Source organism: Neofelis nebulosa, chromosome 8 (assembly GCF_028018385.1).
Source record: "Neofelis nebulosa isolate mNeoNeb1 chromosome 8, mNeoNeb1.pri, whole genome shotgun sequence".
NCBI lineage: Eukaryota > Metazoa > Chordata > Mammalia > Carnivora > Felidae > Neofelis > Neofelis nebulosa.
The window spans coordinates 111,811,458-111,839,405 of NC_080789.1; the positions used below are offsets into that span (position 1 = coordinate 111,811,458).

Consider the following 27,948-nt stretch of genomic DNA (forward strand, 5'->3'; position numbering starts at 1 on the left):
AACTGAACATCATTGATCATCAGGGAAATGCAAATCAAAATCACAAGAATAACCTCACAACTGTTAGAGTGACTATCATCAAAATGACAAGCAAAATGACAAGTGTTGGGAGAATGTGGGAAAAGGGAACCCTGTGCACTGTTGATGGGGGATGTAAATTGGTGCAACTACAATGGAAAATAGTATTCAGGTTTCCCATAACATTAAAAATAGAACTGTATGATCTAGCAGTCCCACTTTTGCAAAGTGGGATATGCAAAGAAATTGAAATCAGGATCCCAAAGAGATCCCTGCACTCCCCTATTCATTGTAACTTTTTTTTACAATAGCCGAGACATGGAAATAACCTAAGTGTTCATCAATAGATTAATAGAAAAAGAAGATGTAATACACACACACACACACACACACACACACACACACACACACACACACTGGAATGTTATTCAACCACGAGAAAGAAGGACATCCTGCCATTTGCAACAGCACAGATGGACCTTGAGGGCATTATAGTACAAGAAAGAAGTCACAGAAGCAAATATTATATGGTATAATTTATAGGTGGAATCTAAAACAGCCAAACTCATAGGAACAGACTAGAATGATGTTTACCAGAGCCTGGGTGATGGCAGGAACCAGGAAATGTGGTTAAAGAGTGTAAGCTTCCACTTATAAGATGAAGAAGTTCTGGGGATCTAATGTATAGAATAATGATTATAGTAAGTAGTATAACAATTATATGCTTGAAAGTTGCAAAGAGAATAGACCGTAACTTGTTCTTACCACAAAAAGAATATATAAGTATGTGATGGGTGGAGGTGTTAGCTAATGATTTTTCAATATGGTAATCATTTTTCAATGTCAGTATATCAACTCAACCCATCGTACACCATAAACTTTCACAATGTTATGTATTAATTATATCTCAAAAAAGCTGGAAAGAAAAAAAAAACTTAAGTCAGACAAAGCAAAGAGGAAGCATAAGGAGGGAGAGGATTTTGGTTCATTACATCTCCATCAATATTTTTATACAAATTCATTGTGTTAAACTCGTCATCAAGCACTTCTGCAGGCCTATAATGTAAATTAATTTTGATACTCTAGAGAACACATAAGAGTATACAAAAACTTTCTTTTCTGAGTTTTTTGATGGAGAATTATACTATCATATACTAATCATATGTTGACCTTAATTGTTTGGTTTTGAGCAGCAAATATTGCTATTGTCACAAAACATTTTATAACATCTTGTACTATTAAATGCTCAAACTTATTTTAAACTTATAATTCAAAGGAAAAAGCTTGAATTAAATGGCTGAAACTTTTTTTTTTTTTAATTTATTTTTTTCTAGTAATCTCTCTATCCAACATGGGGCTTGAACTTAACGACCCTGAGACCAAGAGTCTCGGGCTCTTCCAACTGAGTCAGCTAGGCGCCCTAATTCAAACTTATTTTAAAACTATGTTTCTCCAAAGTTGGGATAGAATAATGTTTTCATGATATTACAAATATCATAATGATTTTGTAGAGTCAATCTCTGTGTTAACTTTAAGGAATTCATTTGAAATTGCTTACTATTACTACAGTAAGATAGGGGTTCCTTAGTGTTTGGTGTGCTTTCCCTGAGAAATCTATCTTAGTTATTTTTTTTATTGTCCTCCTTTGTGGATAGTAATAAAATTAATATTTTTTAAATTTATTATATGATTTCTTTGCTGTTGAACTCTTAGGTTATTTTTTTTTATATTGGTAGAAATATCTATTTTAAAATGAAAAGTGTTTTAGGTATAGCAAAACTATTCTGGATTAGTTATTACATATAATTTTTATTCTGAAATGTTAGACTTTCAAAAATAGTACAGAGACTTCCAGTATACCCTTCACCACATTCCCCAATTGTTATTATTTAACCACATTTGATACATAATTATCTTTCATCCTCCACTCCCCTTCTGTCTACTTTTTTCTCCTTTTCTTCCCACTATATATATATTTTTTTTCTGAACTGAGAATAAGTTGTAGATGTAATTCCCCTTTATCTGTAAATATTTCACTGATCATGAAACTAACATTGGTTTGACAGTATTGTAGTACCACTTGCCCCAATTAATGTTCTCTATTGCAAGCAGAGATGAATGAATGAATGAATTCATATGAATCAAATTCTGCTCTGGTTTCCAATTCAGGACCATGTGTGGAATTTAGTTGTCATGTCTCTTTTGTCTTCCTTAATGTGGAACACTTCTTCAGTTTATCTTTTCAGTTTTGAAGAACAAGTTACTTTGAGAATATGCCTCAATTTGGATTTGTGTGGAATTTTTTAATTTGATAAGGATTTTTATGACTTGACATTATAGATTAATAACTGTAAAAAACATTTTGTTATCAGTATTTATATAATCAAGCAAATCAATTCTTTAGATTTTACTATTTTACGTCTACCATTTGATTTGGAATAGAGTACAGTAAGGCCAGATGTGACATTTTGACTTTGCTAATAAGAATAATTAACCTTAACATATCAGCACAGATACTGTGTATAAACATTCATCACACATATGGGATACATTGAAGTGTGTAACTTAAAGAAACTTTGGAGGGTTATTCTTTTGTGCAATAACTAAATGAAGCCAAGATAACTTCTCTTTAAAAAAAAAATCCTCCTCTTTATATTAAAAACAAGAATGGTTCTTCCTATGTGTGATAACTGCATATTATTTAAGCTCTTTGTATTGAATAAATGTAATCTTTTGTAAGCCTTTTGTTAGCTTGAGAGTAGGACGTTCTGCATTACTGCATAATGGTTTTGTGAGAGCTACCATAAGATTTCCCCTCCCGGCACCAGCCCCTTCCCAACATGTATAACCATCCTCCTATCCCTTCTTTCCCACACTGGGTTTTTGAAGAGCAAGAGAAATTAAAGAAATGGCACATAGTGGGATTTTTATAGTACAAAAAGTAGCGTATAGTGGATGGTATGAAATTCAGTCAGCGTAGAGGGGAAAAATCACCTGCAATTATGTGACTTCAGTGCCACCATTTTGATGTGTACTTTTTAAAATGATTTTCTTCTTTACCGATGTAGCTAATATATACATGTCCTTGGCACATATCATGTAGGTAATGAATGTTATGTCCTAAGCAGAAGGACACAGTGATATATTCCTCCTAATGCTTTTACTGAGAAGACAGACATTAAAGAATTTATTAAAATAGGATATCAAGGCTTATACTGGGTGAAGTATTAGAAGTTAAGAAAGCTTACAGGATAAAACCCAATTTCTTAGTCATAAATGTTTTTCTCTTCCCCCAAATGGGACACTTTCTAAAGACATGTTAATAGCTGAATAGTGTTAATCTACTTAATATCATATGTAAAGGTTGTTTTTAATTTTTAGCTGTCCTATTAAAGCAGTGGACATCTGAACAGTTAAATCTTTGTTCCTGACCTCTGGTAGTTTTTTTAGGACATATTACTAAAGTACTCTTTCTGGGTTAAATGATAAAATGTAGAGGCTTTTGATAAGCATTGTCAAATTGACTTCTATAAATGTCTGTACCTTTTTATATTTCACCAGTAGTGCAAGAAAGTGCCCATTTCACCATACCTTCTGCATTCTTAGATTCATTACTTAAAACAAATTTTTTTCAGCAGTTTGATAAGCTTTGTTGCAAGTAGACGATGATGATGATGATGGTGATTATTTTGGTCCACTTATCTTTCTTTAATGTATTCCTTGTTCACATCTCTCTTATTTGATGTGGCAGTGTTCATCTTTTTGTTTGTACTTCATCAGTTTTGTGTAATAATGATACTAACTCCATGGAAAAGGGAGTGAGAAATCAATTAATTATAGTGGAAAAATGAGCAGCAAAACACCTTGCCATTCTGCTCACACTCAATGTGTGAGTTTTCCACACCATGTACTTCTGATACCCTCTGGAATTAGTGTTAGACCTCACAAGTTAAGGACTCAGCCCACAAGACTGGCTCCCACTCAGAATATTTTAAAGGGCACACATGGAAAGCCAAATGAAGAGATATACAGGGTGAAGTCTGGAAGTTCTCAAGCTCAAGAGCTACTATTCCTTTGGAGTTGGGGTGTGCCCCCGTTCTGGTACATGGATGTGTTTATCACCCTGGAAGCTCTCCAAACCCCATACTTTTGGGATTTTTATGGATGCCTCATCAATTATTAACTCCATTTTCAGCCCCTCTCCCTCTTTGGAGAATGGGCTTGGACTAAAGTTCCAAACCTCTAATCATGGCTTCTGGTGATAAGAGTCCATTCAGGAGCCACCAAGGAACCCACCAAGTGTCACCTCATTAGAAAAGATATCCCTAACATCCAGAAAATCCCATGGGATTTAGGAGTTCTGTGTCAAACACTCTTACCAGGAATTACAAGGGTTTTTGGAGCTCTGTATCAGGAACTGGGGCCAATGACCAATATATTAGCAGGCATTGAAGGCAGATTTTATCTATTTATATTTATCTCCTTTTATTTCACAAATGGTAGAATGTTTGTTGAGTCATTTATTTCAGAGCCTGCAATCAGCTATTGGACTCACATCTGTAATTTTATGGTCCCATATGACATGCATATATATCCTGTTCCTTTTGCCCCTTTTCATAATATTTTGTGCTCTCTTACTAATATCTTAATATACTGAAGCCCAGAGATGACTCTGCTCATGATTATTTTTCAACTACTTAAGATAATCAACTTTTATTTCTTCTCTTATAGATCTACCCATTTTTTCAGATTAACCAGGATCAAAGGGACCTGTGAGCCAGCTGTTTCCCGCAGCTATTGGGACTATTTTCTGGGGAAGAAGGGAACCTGTCTGGGCCTTGGTGCTGCACACTTGTGGCTATTTTTCTATCTCCCTTCAGATATAAGTATTTCTGCTGTTCTGAGGATAGTGGGAAAGCAAATAGCTTTCACAGTGCCCATCCAGCAGGCTTCTTACTTCTAATGTGCTAAGCCATAATGCCAGTTTGAGTACTAGGTAAAGGAAAAAATGATAGGTTGCATTAGTGCAAAATAACACTCGGGGTGTTCATACGTGTGTACGTGAAGGACGTATGAGCTTGAGTGACATGGTCACGTACAAATGGCTTGAGAGGCAAATTAAAGGAAACGCATTTCTTGTGTTTTGTTGAAAGAATTTGACTCAAGAAACAGTTGAATCTGGATGGAAACAATCAAGGTGATAGAAAATTAGTTTCTCCTTTGTATCAGAATGAAGAGATCTCCATATTAGAAAACTTTGTTAAAAAAAGTTCTCTATAATATAGTGGCATTTAAAATGGTTTTTGAAGAGCAAAATTTTTTTAAAACATTTGCTGCCAGAAAATTAAGTTCTAAACGCTGGCATTAATTTCAGTCTTATGTCAAGAGCCAAATGGATTAATAATGAAATATCAAAGGAAAGTACAATCTCTCACTTAAATGTTTTAATGATAATAATGACTTAACACTTGATAAGAAAGCTGAAAAAGAATATTATTCCCATCCTGCAGTTTTCATAATAAATGAAACTTTCCCATGGAGAAAATAGTCTCCTTTAAGACAGGTTCAGAGTAGGGCATGTCAGGAAATGATTCCACCTTGATTAAAATTTTTCTTCATATATTCAGTCAGCTCCTTATCTTGATTTTTCAAGTAGAAAAATAAATGAGAATTTTAAGCCTTAGTAAAACATTATGGAAATGTAAAAATCAGTAAACATTAAAAAGCCAAACTGAAGATCTAAATCAGTAAATGACAATTAAGAACCTTCCAGACTTGAGGCAAACAGATGTACTCAATGATCAGACCTAAATGTGCCCAGCTAAGGACTATCTTTGGTTTTTAGGTCTTTTTAAATGCAACTTTTCCAGGAATATAAATACTGGTTCTGATTCAGAAAGTATGTTTTGCCTTTAAATACTTCTGAATTTGAAGTAATTCTGAAGGAGGCTATGGTGTGTTTTGATACTATTTTGTATTTCAGACATCAACATTTATTTATACATTGTTTTTATAACAGATTTTATATTGAGATAGCTGTATGAATTCACACAAAGTCATTTCTTAGTACTTTTTAGTTGTTTTGAACCATCTGAATACAAAGTTTATAAAGCAAAATAGATATATAGTATTAGTGTTAATAAGAATAGTATTAACATGGTAAATATGTGCTATGACATCAATATTTTGATATGAGTATTTGATATATTTTTTCTCCCCAGTACATTGGTTTTATTTGATTATTCTCTGGAAATAGTTTAAATATGAACAATTTTATAATGAGCAGGCTTAGGTTTGATTTTGACTTTGACACTGAAATGTATTTTCTTTGTATATAGTAAACATAGCAATGGCCCGTATCTTTTCAAGTTGTTTTTATTTTGCATTTTTTATAGTTTTCCTGTTTTTAACGTATTTGTAATTTTATTTTATTTTTTTTGAAACATACCTTGTCCTGGCAACTATGAGGTTGTCTTTTGCAAAGATGGCACAAAGAATGCCTTACTATAAAATGCTAACACTGGATATTAGTAAGTTAGAAATGTTACTTTACAAATCACATTATTATGGATTTGGAGATTTAAAAAAAACATATCATTTGGATTATGCTAATCTAAAAAATAATCTTTTATCGATAAATGCTATACTTACAAAGAGTATTACATCTGGTGGAGATGTTAAATCTCCAAATTAAAAAAAATTATTGTTAATTTTGATTGTTATTAGAAAAATTAAAAAAAATTTTGGGACCCAGAAAAAAAGTTGAAGTCTACCCCCATTGCTCTGCAATAGGTTACTTTCACACGTGTGACTGAGCCATTTTTAAAAGCACACTTTAAAGGATTCATTAGATAGTCTAGCCTAATTACGCACTATTAGATGTTTAACCAGTTTTCAATTATAATTTGATCATTCCAGTTTGAGTGACTAGGTGCATGGTGGAGAAATATTTCAAAATTAGAAAAAGAAGAGCAAGAATGTGTTTTAGGACTAGCTGAGGCATTTCGTTGTGATTTGAAGGCTCTGTGCCACATAGCTGTTATGTGGTTGGAAATACTAACTTTGAGAAAGAATTCTGTCCTTACCGATTTGAAGATGACCATTGCAGAGATATAAGAGGTTAAAGTCTTGGTCATGGGTGGGGTTACTTTGGAGAAGTCAGAAGACAGACTGCTCCATCCCTGGTGTGTACAAGTGTTTTGATGACCAAACATGCTGTCTGTCTGCGGCTCATCAGGTTATACTCTAGCTTTCGTTTCTCCTTGCTGCTTTAGGGAAATGGGCAGGAGTCGGTGTGTCTTCAATGTGTTGTGTTCTGAAACAGCCTTCTTATTCAGTGATAACTACAGTTATGAAATCAAAGCTTGCATATGCAACTAATTAATTAAGCTGGATTGCTTGGATATCATCCCCCAGCTGTATTATGTATGGTACGGTATTGTGGAAAGCTTTTCTCTAATGTTGTTTCTATCTCACGGATATTGAAGGTTAAAGCTCTCTAGTGGCTCTCTGAAAATGAATACCTTTTTCTGCTGACTTTGTATCATCGGAACTTATTATTTGCGAATAAAATGATATACCATTAGTGAACATTAAACTGTTAATAACATCAGAAATTCCTGGTGAATAAAAGGACAAATGAGTTGTATTTATTTATTTTGATTCCTGCTGTTAACTGTTTTACTTTTGTGGTTTAGGATATATAAACAGACCAAAAAAAAAAAAAATCCCAAATTCTATGAGTCTACATGTCTTCAGTCTTTAGCTGTATTTTTCCTACTTTTCTGGTTTGAGTTTGTTTCAATATTGAAACAAGTGCCACATGAAAATATTAACAGCTGGTTCCAGGAATCATCTGGAGGGGGTGCAGATGCAGTTATCATGGATCTTGTCACGGAACTTTGGTGGAAATACTGTGTGTGAGGATTACAGACTGCTCATTAGCAGTTTTTAAAAATAGCTATGAGAAAGGAACATTGGAATATAACGTGCTGTGCAATTTTGTTTCCTACTAGAAAGCAGAAGATGAGGATATTGTTCTCACACCTGATGGCACCAGGGAATTTCTGACGTTTGAAGTTCCACTTAATGATTCAGGATCAGCGGGTCTTGGTGTCAGTGTCAAAGGTAACCGGTCCAAAGAGAACCATGCAGATTTGGGAATCTTCGTCAAGTCCATTATTAATGGAGGAGCAGCATCTAAAGTAAGCAAATGTTAACTTTACCCAGCTTATGCTCATTAACAAAAATATTTAAGTACAACCCTATTCCTATCTTGGAAACATATACACAGTGTGGGGGCGGATTACTTGTTCCTCTACCCTCTTGTGTTCTTTATCTATGGCCTGTGAATTCAACTGGCAAAAGACAGATGAACAGAACATGTTCACAAATTTTATTGATGTTAATATTTAAAATTTTCCACATACAGGGGTTCTACAGAAAAGAGAAAACCTAAAGAAGTGGTTAGACTCAGAAACTTAGATACCATTTTAGCAAAGGGCAATGGATTGTGGAGCCATGATTGGACGAGGAAAAGGGGGTTGGGCTTTGGGGTGGTAAATTGTAGGACGGTAAATATATGGCAGAAACTAGTGGAAGACAAGGTTTATTTTGTACGGTCTGTTTTGTAGGCTGACTAATCTCAGTGCTCTCTGTGTCTCTCGTGATGAGGGTCTTTTTTTTACTGGTTTGAGAGAGGAAAGGAGACATCTTCCTAAGAGGAACTCTATGCCCTGCACTTAGCCAGAGAAGGGAAGAACAGAGAGCTCCTTCTCCATCTGCCATTTTTCAGTTGCCTTCAGCTCAAAATAGTCCTTATGTCAAAATGGTGTGTTTTGAAGCAGCATATTCAGATACACTGTAACACTTACCAAGTGTCTTTTGTTTTCTTCATAGTAGCCCATGCATGATCAAACTAATAGAAATCTTGGTGGTCTCTCATTTGGGGATGAAATCATAGCTTCAAGTCCCCATTTTTGGTCTCACAGAATTTACAACCCGTAGCCCTTATAGTTGAAAGAAGATAATCTGTGCAAAGACTTAGCGGAGGTTCTGGCACAGAGCTGCCCTGCAGTAAAGCTCATCTTCCCCTTCCCTGACTATGGATCACCTAGACTATTCCCCAGTCTGGAGAAAGTTTCCTGGCTATTTGTTAAGGGGGCACCTCTCTGCAATTGTGTAACAGCCTTGAGCTTTTTCTTGTCTTGGGTTGTAAATAACCTCTATGGGTGTCTCTGGAAGCAAGAAAGTAATCACTTTGTGTCCTTTAAATTAGTATGCTATTTTGGTAAACAGATTATGATAATGACTTGGTTTACAAATGTATAAATGATTGAAATAGACACAGGCTGCAGTGGCTGCTTAGACATTATTGTGCTCGTGTTCAATTGGGCATAATCCATTAGGATTAAAGCCTCTTTTTGTCCCCCTTGTATTTATGTATTTATTTATTTATTTTTAACTAAAGAGAAAGCAACTTCTTTTATAACAGTGTATTTAATAGCACTTATTTCTACCTGTTTTCTTCCCAGGATGGAAGGCTTCGGGTGAATGATCAACTGATAGCAGTGAATGGAGAATCCCTGTTGGGCAAGACAAACCAAGATGCCATGGAAACCCTCCGAAGGTCTATGTCCACTGAAGGGAACAAGCGAGGAATGATCCAGCTCATTGTTGCAAGGCGAATAAGCAAGTGCAATGAGGTAAAGTATAAAAAATAAAAAGAAGACTCTAGCATTTGAAATTGTAATAAGACTAAGTTTTTGTCCTAATATTGGACAAAGAATGGCAGGTTCTGGGACTTTGCTTCAAAACATTATAAATTATCTTTGCTCTCTTTATTGCATTATCTGTGGACTATGATTTGTTCTCTTAAATATGTGATCAAAATATCCCTAAGTGTGCACTAGTATTTCTGTCTCCAGCGCAACAAATAACACTGGGATCTTAAAAGCACCTTCAGCTGGTTCTCTTTTTGAAAACGGCCATACCTTCCTGTTGGGAGCCAACAGTTTCTCTTCTGTTCAGTAGTGTTGTTCCTAGGAGAGAGAAACAATGAAATAATGGCTTGTTCATTTGACTTATCAAAGTGGGATGCTTCTTTCAAAGCCCCTGAAAGGGGAGAGTCTGTTTCTCTTGTGACCTTGTCAAAAATGTAAGTCTCCCCTCCTATTCTCCTGTGTCTCCTTTCTCCTTTACTAAAGGGTTGAATATTTTCCCCTTGACTGCATGCTTTTTCAGTGATATCTATTGCACAGTGCCATGGCTGGCTCTGAATACATGTAGCAGGTATGTAGTTAGGAATGAGTAGGAAGAATATCCTCTCTTGAAGGTTATGATCATGTTTTCCCAAATTGTAAAAACTTGCTAAGCAGAAACATACTTTCTTGCATAATAGGGCATTTGACAATTTAACAGGAATTATATATTTATGTGATTATATTAAACCTAAAAAAAGTTTATAGTTCTGTTATAATTTATGTGCCATCCATAGGAAATAGGTGGGAGCTGAGAATTTATAGAGCAAAGCTTGTTAAAAAAAAAAAGTAGAGTTTGTTTTTGTTTTTAATCAATGCTCAACTCCCCACATTAAAAAATAATTTTTTTTAATGTCTCTTTATTTTAGAGAGAGAGAGAGACAAGGGGGGGGTGGGTGGGGGGAGACACAGAATCTGAAGCAGGCTCCAGGCTCCGAGCCGTCAGCACAGAGCCTGATGAGGGGATTTTCGAACCCACATATAGTGAGATCATGACCTGAGCTGAAGTCTGATGCTTAACCGACTGAGCCACCCAGGCACCATGTCAACTTCCTACATTTTTAATTAGCAATAATCGCGCCTCGGATAAACCTCATTGGCTACGATACTGCCACTGCGCAAAGCTATCAACTTCCTACATTTTTAAATCAACTAAAAGGAAGTGCCTAGGAAATCATATAAACTGAAAGTTATATCTAAATGTTTTAAGTGTTTTTCTTAATTTTAAAATCTATGTTATATGTATAAAGTGGAACTATTCAGATTGCTTGACCACTCATGCCATCCTGTAATATATTCTTATTTTGCAGTGAAAGTTGAGTACTCAGTGTTGAGGTGACCAGTTTTGGAAAGGTTATTGACTATTATTTCTTTATTGTTTTTATTTTTCAAATGGAGAATTTGTTAACAATAATGAGTTAATTTCCGTAACAAGGGAACACTGAACCTTAACTTAAAATTAACTTTCATAAGATAAAAATTCACTTTCATAATATAAATATAAATGCTAATCTCTCAGAGTAGCCTACTGGAATGGTTTTCCTGAGACGTAGAGTTTGTATTTGATGCCAAAATTTATTATTTTGTCTCAAAAATTATTAAATGATTTTTTTAAATATAAGTCCTATAGGGACACCTGGGTGGCTCAGCTGGTTAAGTGTTCGACTCTGGATTTCGCTCAGATCATGATAGCATGGTTTGTGGGTTTGAACTCCCTCTCTCTCTGTCCCTCCTCTTCCCTCCCTCACTCACTCACTCTCTCTCTCTCTCTCTCTCTCTCTGTCTCAAAATAAATAGACATTAAAAAAATAAAATGCAGATCCTTTGAAGTGCTAAATGAAAAGTCTCCACAGTAAGTTCACAAGTATACTGCTCTTTATTAGGTCTTTTTCTAAACCTGAAGGACTTCACATTCACAGGACAGTATTCTCCGGCAGACGTTTATTGAGCATCTACTAATCTACTATATACAGGAAGTGTGTTAGATCGCTGGCATATGGCAGTGATTAAAAACAGATCATGTTCCTTCTCTCCTAGAACTTAAATTCTGCTGCAGAATATATCATATTTTCAGTCCCTCTTAAAATCAATTAGAATTTGTAACACCTTCTCAAAGTTTTCCCTGACAGATAAACATTGGATGTTCTAGGGACACTGAAAACATATGAATATCACTGAAGACCAGCATTCTGAATCTGGACATGCTTTCCCCTGATTCAGATGGTTCCTCGTTGTTCCCCAAGCAGTAGCAGAGCAAACCTGTCCCAGCCTGAAAATGTTTTGATAAAAGCACTGATTTTTTTCCCTGTTGTCCTGTAAGACACATGAAATTGGAATCCCACTGAAATATTTCTGTGTCTCATTCACTTCTGCATATGAATTTATGTGAATGAAATGATTTAAGTAAGGGAACAGCTGCAATAGATAGTAATAGACTTTAATATTCAGTATTCCTTATGGTATCATTTTCATACATTGCTGGTTATTACTATTTCTTAGGAGGGTATAAGCTTATAAAACAATTATATCAAAAAAAATCTTATCATGAGTGCTGTGCTTTCTTTGTAATACTACCGAGAAGCCTTTTGTACTGACAGGATTTAACTAAAGAATTATATGAAGACAGAAGAGCTCAGTTCAGCTTCCCATAAGGCATAAGACATGATTTTGCTGCTGTTGTACTTATATTATATATTACCTTTGGAAAAACATCTCTCTGAATTACAAGAGAGTATGTGTAAATTGTGTTACAGTAAATATTGATATAAGCATACGGTATCTTGTCATGAATGAACCTCAAGCCAAAATTATGTGTTTTGAGTTCTGTCCTTCTGGGTCTATTAGTCAGCCACAGAGTCCGGTCTTTGACAACATCACAAAATTATATTTTACTAACTCATCTTTAAATCAAGGGTTTGCATACTTAATTTCAAGCCAGAGAAGATGAGAATTTGCAAAAGAAAATTGTACATTGTTACATCTTTCCTTGCCCTTTTCTTGTATGAAGGAAGTGTCATATATTATCTTAATATTTTTATTCAAAAATTATTTGTCCACTCTCCACTCTAGGTATCATCTTCGCCTGAATTTCACTGAACAGCACACTTGGAGATGTTCTTGGGAAGAGATTTCTCAGTCTCTTTTGCTCAGCCTTTCAGGAATCTTGGAACACCACCCATCTTGAATCTTTTCTTAACCTGCTCTCCCCATTTTTCTCCTCCTTCCCTCTGGCTCTTCTCTCTCCTTTGAGGTTCATTTATTTCTGCCTGTTCTTTTATTGTTAGTACTTCTCAAAGCTTTCCGTGGGCTGTTTCTTATTCCACACATGCTCCCTGGGACATCTTCAGGTACCAGTGATGCTATTATGGTTCCCATAACCCTGTCCCCAGCTCAGAATTCTGTTCCAGTTCCAGATCCCTCTGTCTAACTGCCCATGGAGATACTTGCTGGTTTGTCGCTCAGGCACCTCATTCACCAGCCCCCAATGCTGCTGGCTTCCTCTATCCTGTCTTGCCTCCCCCCACCCTATAAACCACACCACTGCTCTTTCAGTTGTAGAAGATGGAGAAGGGGATCACTCTTCACCTCTCAAATGCCTTTCCTGTCTCTATCGCCTCTGTTTCCAGAACCTCTCTCTCCTCGACCCACTCTTCTGCAGCCGCTCTGCTATTGCCCCACTCTAGGCCCATGGTCTTGCTGGGGTCAGTGCCAAAGCCTCTACAGGGATTTCTTCCTTGGTCCATTCTCCACACTGCAGTAAGGCAGGTTTCTTCGCAAAACAAATTGCTCATGTCCCTTTCATCTGATATCCCTTCGGGACGTTTTCAGCCTGTCCAGGACAGATGCCGGTCTCCATCACACAGCCCACTGGGACATGTGGAAACTTCCTGTGCAGTCTGCTTGAGCTACTCAGCACTCCTTGCACTTTCTTAGACACATGAGATACTCTCTCACCTCCAAGTTTTCCCCATGAGCCCATTCTGCTCCTTGTCCTCACAAAGACAGCCTTTAGATTGTAGTTTCTCTCACCGGGGTGTTTCCGGGGTGCGAGTACTTACCTCCATCTAGCAGGATTTACACTGTCATAGTTTCCTTTTTGGTTTTCTTTCATGAGGCCTGTAAATTCTGAGATGTCCAAGATGTTGTCCATCTGTCATGTTTCTATCTCTCCATCACTGAGGTACAACCCAGAGCAGACACCTAAGCATGAACTGAATGATAAGGGAAATAATCCTGGAGAGTCTTGTGTTTTGAGAAGAGCTAACAGGGGTGTCTGGGGGCTCAGCTGGTTGAGCATCTGACTTGATTTCAGCTCAGGTCATCAAGCCCTGCATTGGACTCCACACTGAAAAGTAGAGGCTGCTTGAGATTTTCCCCCTGCCTCTGCCCCTCTCCTGCTCATACTCTCTCTCTGTGTCTAAAATTAGAATAGAATAGAATAGAATAGAATAGAATAGAATAGAATAGAATAGAAAAAAAGAAGAGATAACTTAGTTAATATTAAAGACTGAAGTTCTAAATAAAAAAAAAAAAAAGAAAACATCAGGCATGCTAACCAAATTAATATTTTGGCAGTGATTCTGAATTTTCTTTGCTTTCCTTGGATCTGATGTTCTTAAGTACATTTAAAACATCTCATAAGCAATAATTGTTTCTTTAGGAAAAAAGAGAAAAATGGCTTTCCCTTGTTTTGTGCTCCTGATTGGTGGATTGACTTTTTTGGAGACAAATTTTGTAAGTCCTGACATTCTTTCCACTGGAAAAAAAATACATAAAGCAAGAGGCAGAAACACTGGGTATCATCAAAAAGGACACATTTGTTGAGGACTTAGAAGGAGATATGGGAGTAAATACCTGACATCATCCCTTGAGGATTGAAAGTAACCTGTGTGTGAGAATTATGCTGATTGTAGATGTCCCAAGGAAATTAATATTTTAGAAATTACTGCAGTCTAACATAGCTTACAGTCATCTCATTATATCGGTGTTAGACGTGATTTCATACAAAGCCTTGCCTTAGTACTTGTTGAGAATGGGACAAGGTGAGCTTTGTCTTACACCCCAGGCTGAAGGATCTAGTCATCAAGGACTACTTTAAAATGAGTTCTCTCTGTACATTTAATCCTCTTAGAATTAGAAAGCTATATTAAAATAGGAAGGGGCCTAAGGTATCATTTATGGCTCTCTTCACTTTATATATTAAGAAATAAATGCAGAAAGGTCAAACGATTTGCTTAATGGCTGCAAGGCCAAGGTAGTGGCAAAGTAATTTGGAAGCAGGGTGCCCATTCATCTTATGCATGTGAGTGGGCCTAATTGATTGTGATTGTGTTGTTCAGGCACTTTGTATTCCGGTTGTGTTAAGAGGCAGCATACAATAAAGCATGGGCTTTAGCCTCAGACCTTCCCTTACATTCTGGGTGTGCTGCTTACAGGCAGAATGACTTGGGGGAACTTACATTACCGCTCTGATCCTTGCTGTTGCCCACGCGGCAGAGCAGGGTACAGAGGAGCTGAAATGCTGTCCTGATTGATAGCAGAGCCTAAACTGGCCACTCTTCTTCAAAACCCAAGCCTGCCCTTTTATTCATTGTTTTGTGTTTACCTGTCCTTCAGATGTTAGTACTTTCCACAACACAGAATTGTAATCTAGGCTCAATTGCTGTATTTCAACATTGTACTGTGCCCTCAGCTTTAGGCTTGCTTCCACGTGGCTTCACATGTATAAATCTCCAAACCATTTTGAGGAAAATCTGAGTCGTTTACTTGGAAATGAATTTATTCGCCCAGTTATTTACCCAGTACCTGCTCTGTGCCAGGCATTGGGGATAAAATAGAATAAGCCCATAAATACTGAAATATCGAATAATAAGAGTATGCAGATTGTTAACTAGAACTCAGTCTTAAGTTTGATGTAGAAGATTAGAGCCATATCTATGCCAGGTTTTCAAGGCTTATAGTCAAGATGGTGGGATACATTTTCTTTATGTGAAAGACCTCATTTGACCTACATGAATGTGAGAATTTACTAACCCCCACAGAAATTATATTAGCTTTTTAAAAGAAGCCAGGATTTTAACTATTCCTCAGAAAGGTAGTCCAAGTATATAATGAAAAGCATATTCATTGGACAATATCCAGTTTCTTTGTTATTAAATAGCATTTGTATTTTCTGATTATAAAAGCAATATATCATTGTTTGGGTATCTTATCTAAGAGAGTATTACATTTACATTGTTTTTCAGTATTGGGGTAATTCCTAATTTTATACGTTTGTAAATGAAGTTATGATAAATATTGATTCACATGAATCTTTATTATTCACTTAGCTTTTTATTTTGTGAGGACAATGACCACAAAGTGAAACAAATGTCCGGGACAGGGAGTGTAAACTGTTTTTTGACCTGTGATAGACATGTCTGTATTACTTTAGAGAATGACTGTATCCATATCCACTCCTACCCAATATGAGTTATCTTACTACAACCAAGAGCTAATTTTTCTTTAAGGGGTGGAAAGGCTTTCCTGTGTTTCTAGAGATGGAGCTGAGGGGGTCCAGCACAATTACCCCTACTCGGCACTGAAGTTGGACTGAAGAACATTTTTGCACTTTGAACAAGTTACAAAGTGAAAATTGCAGATCTTTTATTTGCCTTTCTTCTTCTGATGAAGTTTAATTTGGATAAGGTTTTTACGTAAGGAGACTTGCAGGGCCTGGGAGAGGCCCAGATTGTAGGCCATTCTGGGCCATTCTTCAGGACTGAAGGCGGCCCTGCCTGTCTGTGCTGCCATAGTGCCACAGTGGCATGTTTCTTGTTCTTAAACTGGCTTTCCTACAACAACAACAAAATCATCAGAAGATTTAAAACAAAACTGTGCTCCCCAATCAGGCTTTTTTTTTTTAAAGAAATTAAAAGGCATTGTATCCTCTGTTAAATATTTATGTAGTAGGCTATTGATGTCTTCATTTAAATCTGTCTTTTTAGATGTAAATTAGACATGGTTAGGGAGGTAGGGGACATGAAGACTCTTTCCCATGAAATGTTCAAGTGTGAGGTTCTTTCTGAACAGGCACCTTACTGGTTTTTTTTTCTAGAAAGCCTGCGTGTGCTATTTTCTAAATGGAATTTTTATTTGATTTCCTAAAATTCTAAAATAGCCTCTTAGATTATTTAGGGATTTCTCATGAATGGCTGTACAAGGATTTTACCATCTAGAAGATTGCAGTTGTATGGTTCAATGAAATGCATCTGTTAAGCAAATGTGAGGATATGTTGTTTGTCTTATGATCAAATAAATTATACAGCAAACAGGTCTTGTAGAGAGACTTGTATAGCAAGTCACTTTAATATATGTGCTCATTTAAAATTTTCAAACATACTTGTTCTTAAAGGCTTAGGGTATCGGCTTTTGTTTTTGTTTTTACCTCCCAAAGTACCTTGGAATTTAAGCACAGTATTCTTTCAGAAAATGTTCTTTTGTTTTTTTACATCAGAAACCTTGAATACTTAATTTACTTTTCTGTAAAGCTGTCAGTTGTAATCTGCAACTTAAAAAAAAAAGAAACTAATAAAACAAATCCTCATTTCACAATTTAAACCTTATTGAGTCTAATTCACTAGCGCTGCGAGTTGATTATGCTCCTGCAGTTTGACGTGCCTCCAATTGTAATTGTGTTGACCCTTCAATGCATTAAATCTCCCCAGTGCTTATCAAACTGGGAGAGATAAGTCTACAATTCGGAACTTCATTAAATATCTCATTTATATTAAACAGATGATAGCTTCTAACAGAAATAATAATTTGTTCAGATGAAGGAACCGCAACGGCTGTGGTTTCATCTGTTTGGAATGTGCAAACTCTCTCCCACTTTGCCGTGTTGTGCTGCTCCCCCCAGAACCCTCCCGCCAAGCCCTCTTTGTCTCTGGCTGCAAGCCAACACCAAGCGTCACGCGATATTAGTCCACGGGGTTAACCCCAGAGCCCACATTTGGACGACTGCAGTTAAGTGTGCTTTGTTCTTCCTCGAAGCAGATTTGTTTCAAGGCCTTATGAACATAGGTTCCTTATTCATATTATTTTTGTGAAGAATCTGACTTGGAGGCACAGCTGTTTTAAAGAATGCCACATACTGTTTTCATTCGTGGTGATAAAAATTGACCTATATTCTTTGCTTAGTAGATTGTCTGTGTTTGTGACATACACATCTTTGCTTCATTAGAATATTCGATCCCTACTTCTATATTGTTTGTCTGCTGTTAAAGTGTTTTTTTTTTTCAGTTACTTACTACCTTATATTTAAGATTATAGTAAGAGAATAGAATGATTTTTTTCCTGAATTTCTAGCCAAAGAAATATAGGCTCATCGAATTGTTCAAGACACCCAAGCTCACAAGTGGTCTTGAGGTCTCGTAGAGTAGGCAATAATTCTTGCAGCACACGCAGAGATGTGTGCTAATTGTTAGGTGTATTTACCTACCATAGGTCTAAAACATGTAGCTGAGTTCCAGCTTCCATTCTGATAAAGCATCCTTTGTGCAGAGCAACATCTCATAAAGAATTCTGAATTAAACCATAACTTAAATTGACTTCAACCGATACTAACAGTCAAATTGAAAAAATAAGCAGCAAAATAAGTTATTAAAAAAAAGCTTTTAATATACATATTTTTCCTCCAATGGCTGCAGTCTGACAGAACTTCATGGGAGGCACAGTGTAAAGTGGCACGGAAAGTTGGTCATTAGGCAGAGCTGTCATCACAAATTATTTTGGTACAGGGTGAAAAGTTCTAGTTCATTTGGTACCCAGTTGGATACAGGCCTTGGGCAAGTTGTTATAATTCCCCCATGCTGCTAATGGGCCTCCAGTACTGATTTCCCTTGCCCCCTTTTCTCTATAGCTGAAGTCACCTGGGAGCCCCTCTGGACCTGAGCTGCCCATCGAAACAGTATTGGATGATCGAGAACGAAGAATCTCCCATTCCCTCTACAGTGGGATTGAGGGGCTCGATGAATCACCCACGAGAAATGCTGCACTCAGTAGGATAATGGGTGAGTCAGGTAAAATTCTGTTTATCACAACTTATTTTTATGCTTTCCTGGTTCACTGGGAGGTTATTAATGTAATATTAATGTAAAGGAAGCCCATGTTTTCAAGAGGAAAAAGAGTAGGTTCATTATAATCATCCAGGAAGTGTTAATGTGAAGAGAGTAAATCAATACATTGATTTTGTTAAGTGAATTTTAGATCCTGTAATGGGGGGTGGGGGGGAAGAAAAGAAAGGGGTCACATGGTAATATTTTCAGTGATCAAGATATTTTTAGCTTGTTTGAAATAAGAAGTGAAGCCAGGTTTTAGGAAAAAATCAAAATGTAGCAGTGTGGGGCAAGAAGAATTCAAAAGTTGAATCTCTTCCCACAGCAGCACTGTTTAGAGGGAGAAGAACAAATACATATCTACACATTTGCATGTATATGAAATATTCGCATTTATTTGGTATGTGCTTAATAGGATGTTACCATTTTTTAATTGCATCTCTACTTTTTCAAAGCCCTCATTTTAAAATCTGGAAGCTAGTTTTTTGCATCCTTTGTTTAGATGCGACACCGTGCTGTCTGCACGGCCCCAGTGGGTAATGAGGTCATTAGCGCTTGCTCTGCAGCGGTTCAGCTTTCTACTAACAGATCCAGTTAATAAAGACTTGCTTTGCCACAGGAGTGGTTGGATTTACTGAGTTGCTCATCTTGGGATTAACTTGTGAGAGTTCTCAAATTTAAAACCTACGAAACTGTTTTGATTAAAATAGCACCTGACATAAAACACTTTTATCGCTGGTATGTGTCACAAGGCTCCCAAGTAAAACCCTAAATTTAACTCCATTTTGATACATTTAATGAAGATTTAATACAAATCGGGTTTCCATTATGAAGCCTCATTGGAGCAAGAATTTATTTCATTCATCAGTGGACGTTTCTGGAAAGCCTGCTATTGACAAGACATTTGTGTGTATACTTTTGCTCTAGATACAAAAATGAGAAAGACACAATCTCTGCATACACAGAACTCTCTTCTGGGCAAGACAGGAAAAGCACATAAACAAGGCTAATAGAATTTTCTGTTCTTCCTTTGGACTTTCTAGCTTTCTAGTTTGGAAAAGTTGATAAATTCTCAATTTCTTATTCTGTTGCACATAGAACTTAGACCTGCCAGCCTTCTGCTTTTACTTTGTCAATATTTTTCTTTTTGCCAGGTTGGCATAAATGGAAGTAGGGGAAGGATACTAAAAACCATTCTACACCTGTTCGGTGACACACATTGTACATAGTTCACCACATTAATCTTTGCTTATTAATGATCACTCTTTTCACTGCTGTTGGATTTTCCATACTTTCTTGGCTTTGGTGTAAAACTTTATCTTTGTTAAATACTTTTTTCACTGATGAAAATTCAGACCCTTGAGAGAGAAAGAGACTGCATGTGTCCCTGGATCTGTGTGCATACAAAGTGATACGCTGTAATTTCCCCTTTATTATAGGAACATAGGACTTGCCATACTGAATCAGACCATTGGTCCACCAGTTCCTGTAACCTGCGTCCTGCCTCCAATCCCTGATGCTTCAGAGGAAGGCGAAAAACTAAAACTAAAAAACCAAAAAACCCCAAAATTCACCTAGTGACCTTTTGAAATGTTGTCTATATGGGTTAAGGATTCCGTCATTTTCTTCATAGTCTGTTTGCCCTGATTTTGTTAGCTGTGGCTTCATTAGTCCACTTCAGTTCATATTACTGTTGTTTTCCCCTCCCCCTGCTAGAGATGGAATGGACTTTTCAGACTCCAGATGCTTTCCCCTGGGCAGCACTTCCCTCCCAGCTATGTGCTCTGTGATGTACTGTGCATGCCCTTTGGGAGTGGGGGTGGCAGACTCTTTACCCTCTGATGATAGGCCAAGTTAATGTTGAATGATTTAGATATTTTCTTAAGCTAGCTTTTACACATTAAACTGGAAACTAGGGATCCTGTATAGTTTTACCCTGAGAAATGTATATGCGTAACCCGATCCCATGTCTTGAGTTTTGCAAATTTGAGAATTCCTCAGTCTTCATCGGTCCCTATTCCAATATCAACGACCCTAAGAAACAAATAGTTTGCTAAAATTAGAAATCATGGAAGAGATGTTAGCTGACAAGAAAATGTCAAAACAAGGTACCAAATATAAGATATTAGAGCATTGAATTCTATTAGCCTAAATCATTCGCGCTAGTATGTATTGATTTGCACAGTACCTAGGTACATGGAAGTTTCTCAGGTAGCTCTTGTGTGGTTACAGGTTGTCTTTTGTATGTTTAGAATAACTCCTACATACACACTTGTGGACATGGTGGTATTTACTTCATGATCTGCTATGATTCAACTAGAGCTTTGTATTGAAATTCCAACTTATTACTTTAAGAAATGACTAATTTTATGCAAACAGGGTGAGTTTTCACCTGTGAAAATTCATCATGTGAGACTCTAGACCAAAAAGGAGCTTTGTGGCTTTCTAACTCATTTCTGTGGGAACACATCTCAGGAGGGAAGCTTCTAAAAAAAATAGATCAAAATAGGAAGAGATGTTAGACTTGGAAGGATGTCAGGGGTCATCAGCCACACTTTCCCACTTAACAGATAAAGGAACAAAGTCACAAGATCCCATGGTGATTTTTTGTTTTATGTTGTTTTTGGTTATTTCCTGTTTCTAAAAGTAGACCTCTCTGGGGAATACTGAGACCACACAATAACTATTAGTGACATCCATTCTTTATTAACATCAATTTATAAATATCTACATCTTTAAGCAAAAGACATTAGGCAGCCTCCAGAATCTGTTCTATTCTGGCAAACAAAGTGATCTAAAAATCAAAACCTCATCTTTGAAAATAACCTTAGGTATCTACTCCAACTGAATTATCTTCTGTTCAGAGGAATTAGGGATCAGAGAAATTAAGTGACAAGTCTGAAGCCACAAGGTTTCTGTGTTTCTAAATCAGTTAGGATGTGTTTTTTTCTGAGTCCCGAGTCCCACACTACTTCAACCTTCATCGGTCCTCCTAGCTTGTGGTCTGGTCAACCAGAGTTGTCACCAAGGCAAGATTTCTCCAAATGTCTTCTGTATGAACCTACTTGCCACTATCATGGATATTCATCGAAAAGAAATCTCTGGAGATCCTACCTACGATTTCTTTTTTACAAAAGCCTTAAATTTTTTTTTTTACAAATTGCTGGACTATCTTAATCTAATAATCACAAAACAATAAGAGGCATGGTTAATTTAACCAACACTCTTGCCCAAATACATCACAAGTTGACATTTGGGGACATGGAACCTTAATTTTTTTTCCCAAATTTTCTTTTTTTTTTTTTTTAATTTTTTTTTTAATGTTTATTTATTTTTGAGACAGAGAGAGATAGAGCATGAACGGGGGAGGGTCAGAGAGAGAGGGAGACACAGAATCTGAAGCAGGCTCCAGGCTCTGAGCCATCAGCCCAGAGCCCGACGCGGGGCTCGAACTCACGGACCGTGAGATCGTGACCTGAGCCGAAGTTGGGCACTTAACCGACTGAGCCACCCAGGCACCCCCCAAATTTTCTTTTTAAAGCAACCCCAAATCTGGTGTATTCATTTTAGAATTTAATCTCAGTAATTTTTATATTCATATGTTTGTGGTGAGTTTAAATAATACTTTTGTTCAGCATGTTTTTATCATGTTAGAAATTCAACACAGAAAAATGGAACATTAATGTCGTTTTTATTGTGAGTCAAATCACTGGAAAACTTTTCATCTGTTTCTAGTGTCATTAATGGTGTTGCCTTCTATGTAAATGTACCAATGAATAAACGTTTAGTGACCAATCATCTGTATCTCATTGTGTCACTCCTCTTTAAGATATTGACTGGTTTAAATTTTAGTTTATAGTTTGTTGGTTAACTAGTTGAGGAAGGAGGAATATTTATCCATCTAAAAACAGATCACAGGCTTCTCAAGTCACCCTTGGAAGGTTTCACGTTGATGATGTGCCCTGTACCAGCACACATCATTAAGAGGTATTGTTTAGGTGGAGTTTGTTAAACATGTAGTTTGATAATTGAGTTGTCCATTACTCCCTGTATATTCCTGCCTCCAGGTTCAGAAACCGCAATTCCTGACAAGCATGTTAAGAAGTGGGAAATTGATGAAAAATGTGAATTCTCAAATCTTTGAAATATTAGCCCCCAGAATCATGGGTGAGAGAAAAAAGCTAAATTGTTTTCTTACTATTAGGAAAGTTTCTTGCCATTTATGCCTAAAATTTTGGATCACTTACGGTACAATATTTCTACTCAAAACAGCATATTATAAAAAAGGATTGTCATATGAAGAGCCATTCAGTGTTCCATATTGCTTATTAGGCTGTCTCTCAGAATATATTGTGTAAACCCAGGAGTTTTAGTTTTTGTTTTTAAAAACGAGTGCACTGTAATTACATCGTGATTTTTCCTTTCATTAAATTTTGCCTTTGTGAGGACTTGGCATTTAATGCTGTGACACGTGCCTTGTCAGTGGTGAGCTGTCAGGCATAACTGGTTTTGTCATTCTGTACACTTTTTGGGCAAAAAAAGTATGTCTTGAGAAGGACATATTTCTTTTGGTAATAGTACTAGAATGTCCAACCTTATTTGTGAATGATAATGTTTTGGACAGATTTCTGTTTTTCTGTACTAAAGTCCAAAAACTCAAGTAGTAAATGAGTGATTTGAATTCAGGAGAGGAAAACAATGAAGTATTAAATTTGATTTGCTTTATAATCATGAGCATTCATAAAAAGTTGCTAGTTTTCACAATTTCTCAAAACGAACACATGTCAAATCAAAACATAGTGTTTTCCTTGATAAAAAGCTGTGTTGATATTTCAGTGAGCATGTAGTATTTCTATAATAAAGTAGTCGGTGCTAGATGATGAATACACTTGAAATTTCTGACATGTCTTCTTCTATGGGTTGTCCTGGAAAGATACATATCAACCTAAAATTTTTCCTTTGTAAAAGGTCTAGAATGATATATATCTTTAAAATCCTTCAAGCCTATATATGCCATCCCATAATTGCCAAACTCATGTTAAAACAAAAAAAAAATCATCATTTGTACATTCTTATGAATGTTTATCTTAAAAATTAGATCTTAAGACTGATGTTAAAATGTTAAAAACTCTCCACATGTTGCTGTTGTGCTATTTTATGTTTTTTTAATTTTTTAAAGTGTTTATTTTTATTTTTGAGAGAGAGAGAGAGAGAGAGACAGAGTGTGAACAGGGGAAGAGCAGAGAGAGGGAGACCTAGAATCCGAAGTGGGCTCCATGTAAAGTATAAAATGGTGCTTGTAGAAGGGAAAATACAGCAATCCGTTTTATTTGGGTAGGAGCCAGTAAAGCTGGCTTACCAGATTGGGATATTGGACTTAAAATGAGAGTTTTCCCCTCCTGCTGTAAAGTGACAGGGAAATTGTCAATTCTTGCTTTGTTGAGAGAGCCAGGCCAGTGGGCCTGCATCATATTGTGTTGTTTGTTTCTGTGAGTATGGCCTCTCATGACATATCCACTTGGACCCAAGCCTTGCACAATGAGTTCTTATTCAAAATTATGGCACAGTTTTTGAGGAGGAAGTCAGAAGAAGTATGGGTGCTTTCGGGAGGAAGATGGCATCATTTGGACCCCAGCTTTATCTTTAAGGATTCACGACTTGAATCATAATTTTGTCCCAAGAAATATAAACATCTGTCATGCTGACCCATGCACCTGAGCAGATTTTCCTGAAAGAAACTGATCACCGTAGACAGTAGTGAGTCTTTCCTTACCAACAATGCTATATCCAAATTGAATAAATGAAAATGTACAGACTTGGCCTGAAAATTTGGGCAATTAGATCTTTTTTTTTTTTAATTTTTTTTTTTAACGTTTATTTATTTTTGAGACAGAAAGAGACAGAGCATGAACAGGGGAGGGTCAGAGAGAGGGAGACACAGAATCTGAAACAGACTCCAGGCTCTGAGCTGTCAGCACAGAGCCCAACGCGGGGCTCGAACTCACGGACCGCGAGATCATGACCTGAGCCAAAGTCGGCCGCTCAACCGACTGAGCCACCCAGGCGCCCCTAGGCAGTTAGATCTTAATCTTTTCGAGATCACTCTTGCCATCTCCCCACAAGGTCTTGATTCTGCATGTACTCATCTTTGAAGTGTCACCAGAATGCACTGTGAGCTTTTCTCCATCATGAATATAATGATGTAGTTGCCGATGTCTAAAATCAATGTCCTCATTTCTCCTAGCAGAAAAGATCATATTCATCATTCAAAGCCCGACTGTGATGTTAACTTTTGTTAAGATCCCCAGCATTCTCTGCCTTCAGCTACCCAGGCAATTACAGCACAAGTGAACGCCATAGTACTTTGAGCACATCCTTCACAGCACCAATCACTTATCAGTTTTTGTATGTCTGTCTCTTTCTCTAGGGTGTGAGCTGTTTGGGGGCCGAGATTTAAGTCTTTCTTACATACTTGCTATGTGGTATGTCCCAGTGAATGAATGGGTGAATGATTGATGTAAGTCTGCAGGGCTTCCCTATACATTTCCTAGTAAAATTTTTCAAAAGACTTTTGCAACTTAGAATCTGTGTAGCATTTTCACGTTAGAAGACATTCTGGAGATCATCTTTGGCGTTAGGAAACTTGAAACCAGCGAAATTGAATACTGTGCCGAGAGCTACATAGCTGCCGTGTCAGAGGAGGGAGCGGACTTGAGGCCTCCGCTGGACATTTATTTATGAAAAATAAATTTCCTTCATTCTATGTTGTTCCACCAGGTTGAGCAGATGTTTGGAAACGTAGAGTTTTTCTAGTGTTGTAAAGTATTAACATGAATACACATAATGGATATCTAGATGGATATCTAGAATTTCTCTTACTTTTTTTTCCACTGGGCAGGTAAATACCAGCTGTCCCCCACAGTGAACATGCCCCAAGATGACACTGTCATTATAGAAGATGACAGGTTGCCAGTGCTTCCTCCACATCTCTCTGACCAGTCATCTTCCAGCTCCCATGATGACGTGGGGTTTGTGACCACAGACACTGGCGCATGGGCTAAGGCTGCAATCAGTGATTCAGCAGACTGGTAAGATCACGTGCCGGGGTTGGAAAACATGAGTTAATTGCAATCACCTTCATTTTATGTTTAAATGGTCTATCATTAAGTGCAGTTAATCAATTTTTTTATGGCAGTGTCCTATTTTCATGATTTTAATACTCTTAATAATCACTCTTTTAATAAAAGATTCCCACCAACTCTGTAATCTTGCCCCATTGTTTTAGCATTTACAGGGCTGTACTTAATAATTCAGCCAAAACTACAACAAAATTACCACTAACCAAAAAAGAAAAAAAAAAAAACCTACTCACTTAAGTCTCATTGTTAATTATTTTAGATCTGTTTTAATTTGATGATTATTATTTATTAAATCAGTTCAAGCATATCTCTGAGGTGACTGAAAGTTTATAACAATTAGATGACTTTGGCCAAATTAATAGCTGCTATGTTCAGGGAGTGAGAAGAAGCTTTTTAAAGGTTTTCTTTTTATAGTGCTGTCACCCTGGCATTTAAAATGCTTCCTGCTTGCTTTTAACATTATGACTTTTGGGGCAGCCTAATGCTGTTTCTTTCTCCTGTATATTCCAAAACATAATAAAGCATTTGATATTGTTGAGCCAATGTGTGGCACGTGAATGTGGACGTGTGCCACAATCTGCATGCCTAGTAATTATACACATCCAGAAGCCAAAAGGCAAGTCCCTTCTAGAGATGACCTTGTGAGGTTGTAGTGATAATTAACAAAGCCATGTGAAGTGTTATACCAGAATTTTCTTATTGCCCTTTCTCTGGGGTGTTCCATGAATACATCAGCAAAATTATATTTAAATCCTTTACCACCTACCCGTTGCTGTTTTCTGTTCTTACCCGGACTTGTGGCCACATCCGTTATCAGATAGGAGGATTGTGGGGGCCCGGCGTTGATTTGTGTTAACAATTATAGTGGTGATCTTAGCAAAGTTACCCTCTCCCCAGCCCTCCTCTCCACTCCTTACAAAACCACACAAGCATCCAGCACACTCACCTGTGAATTCTGCAGATGTTCTCTTGGAATAGTCCCACCTGTTATTTGGATCCTTAAAGAGTCCATCTTTGTCTTGTCTTTCTTTCTTTCTTTCTTTCTTTCTTTCTTTCTTTCTTTCTTTCTTTCTTTCTTTCTCTCTTTCTTAAGTCTTTTATTGAAAACACAAGATGTAGAAATAGAGCGACACTCAAGCCTGCATGATATTAGCTTGTTTTTTTTTTTTTAAATTTTTTTTTTCAACGTTTTTTATTTTATTTTTGGACAGAGAGAGACAGAGCATGAACGGGGGAGGGGCAGAGAGAGAGGGAGACACAGAATCGGAAGCAGGCTCCAGGCTCCGAGCCATCAGCCCAGAGCCTGACGCGGGGCTCAAACTCACGGACCGCGAGATCGTGACCTGGCTGAAGTCGGATGCTTAACCGACTGTGCCACCCAGGCGCCCCTTTTTCTTTTTTTTTTTTTTTTAATTTTTTTTTTTTTTATATTAGCTTGTTTTTGAATGTTTTTGGTTCAATGTAGAGGGGGAAAATACAATATAAAGTCAAATCCCATTTGAAATCCACAGATGCTGTTCCACATACTGCTGCAGTTTGTATCTGTTTCTGAAAGTGAAAGCAACAACAGGGAAAGTAAGGAATAGATATTTGCAGTATTCAACTTAGGGACAAAGCCTTTGAATCTCCACCGTGATGAGAATTGTGGAGGTGGCCATAGGAATAGATCTGTTTGGGGCCTTAGAAAGCACTGTATTGGTGAAAATAAATAAGTAACTAGCAGGAATAGATTGTGGCATTAATTTCTCTAAGGGCATCCATAAAATGGTAAGGACTTGTGCGATTTTGCTGTGGGGAAAGTGGAGCAAGGAAAGGAATATGAATGAAGGGTTATCCAAACAAGAATGGCAGCTGTTCTGAATCACAGCAGAAAATGTAAGCTTTTCCAGCCTGACAATATCTCCCTAATCCTTGATGAAAATGTTATGAAAACAAAAG

General features: G+C 37.0%; 1 protein-coding gene and 1 pseudogene across 22 annotated transcripts in view; one reads left to right on the forward strand and one right to left on the reverse strand.

Moving 5' to 3' along the window:
* The window catches only part of PARD3 (par-3 family cell polarity regulator), a 668,338-nt gene that overhangs the window by 415,060 nt on the left and 225,330 nt on the right, over nt 1-27,948 (forward strand). For 12 of the 22 annotated variants that reach the window (XM_058681495.1, XM_058681510.1, XM_058681501.1 and 9 more), the window contains 4 exons: nt 8,034-8,222; nt 9,552-9,722; nt 18,676-18,835; nt 25,770-25,959. In XM_058681495.1, the coding sequence (XP_058537478.1) occupies nt 8,034-8,222; nt 9,552-9,722; nt 18,676-18,835; nt 25,770-25,959 (710 nt within the window). The remainder of the gene's footprint in view (nt 1-8,033; nt 8,223-9,551; nt 9,723-18,675; nt 18,836-25,769; nt 25,960-27,948) is intronic. The other 10 variants (XM_058681497.1, XM_058681504.1, XM_058681498.1 and 7 more) reach the window with 1 other exon arrangement.
* LOC131484108 (U4 spliceosomal RNA) lies at nt 10,831-10,902 on the reverse strand (annotated as a pseudogene).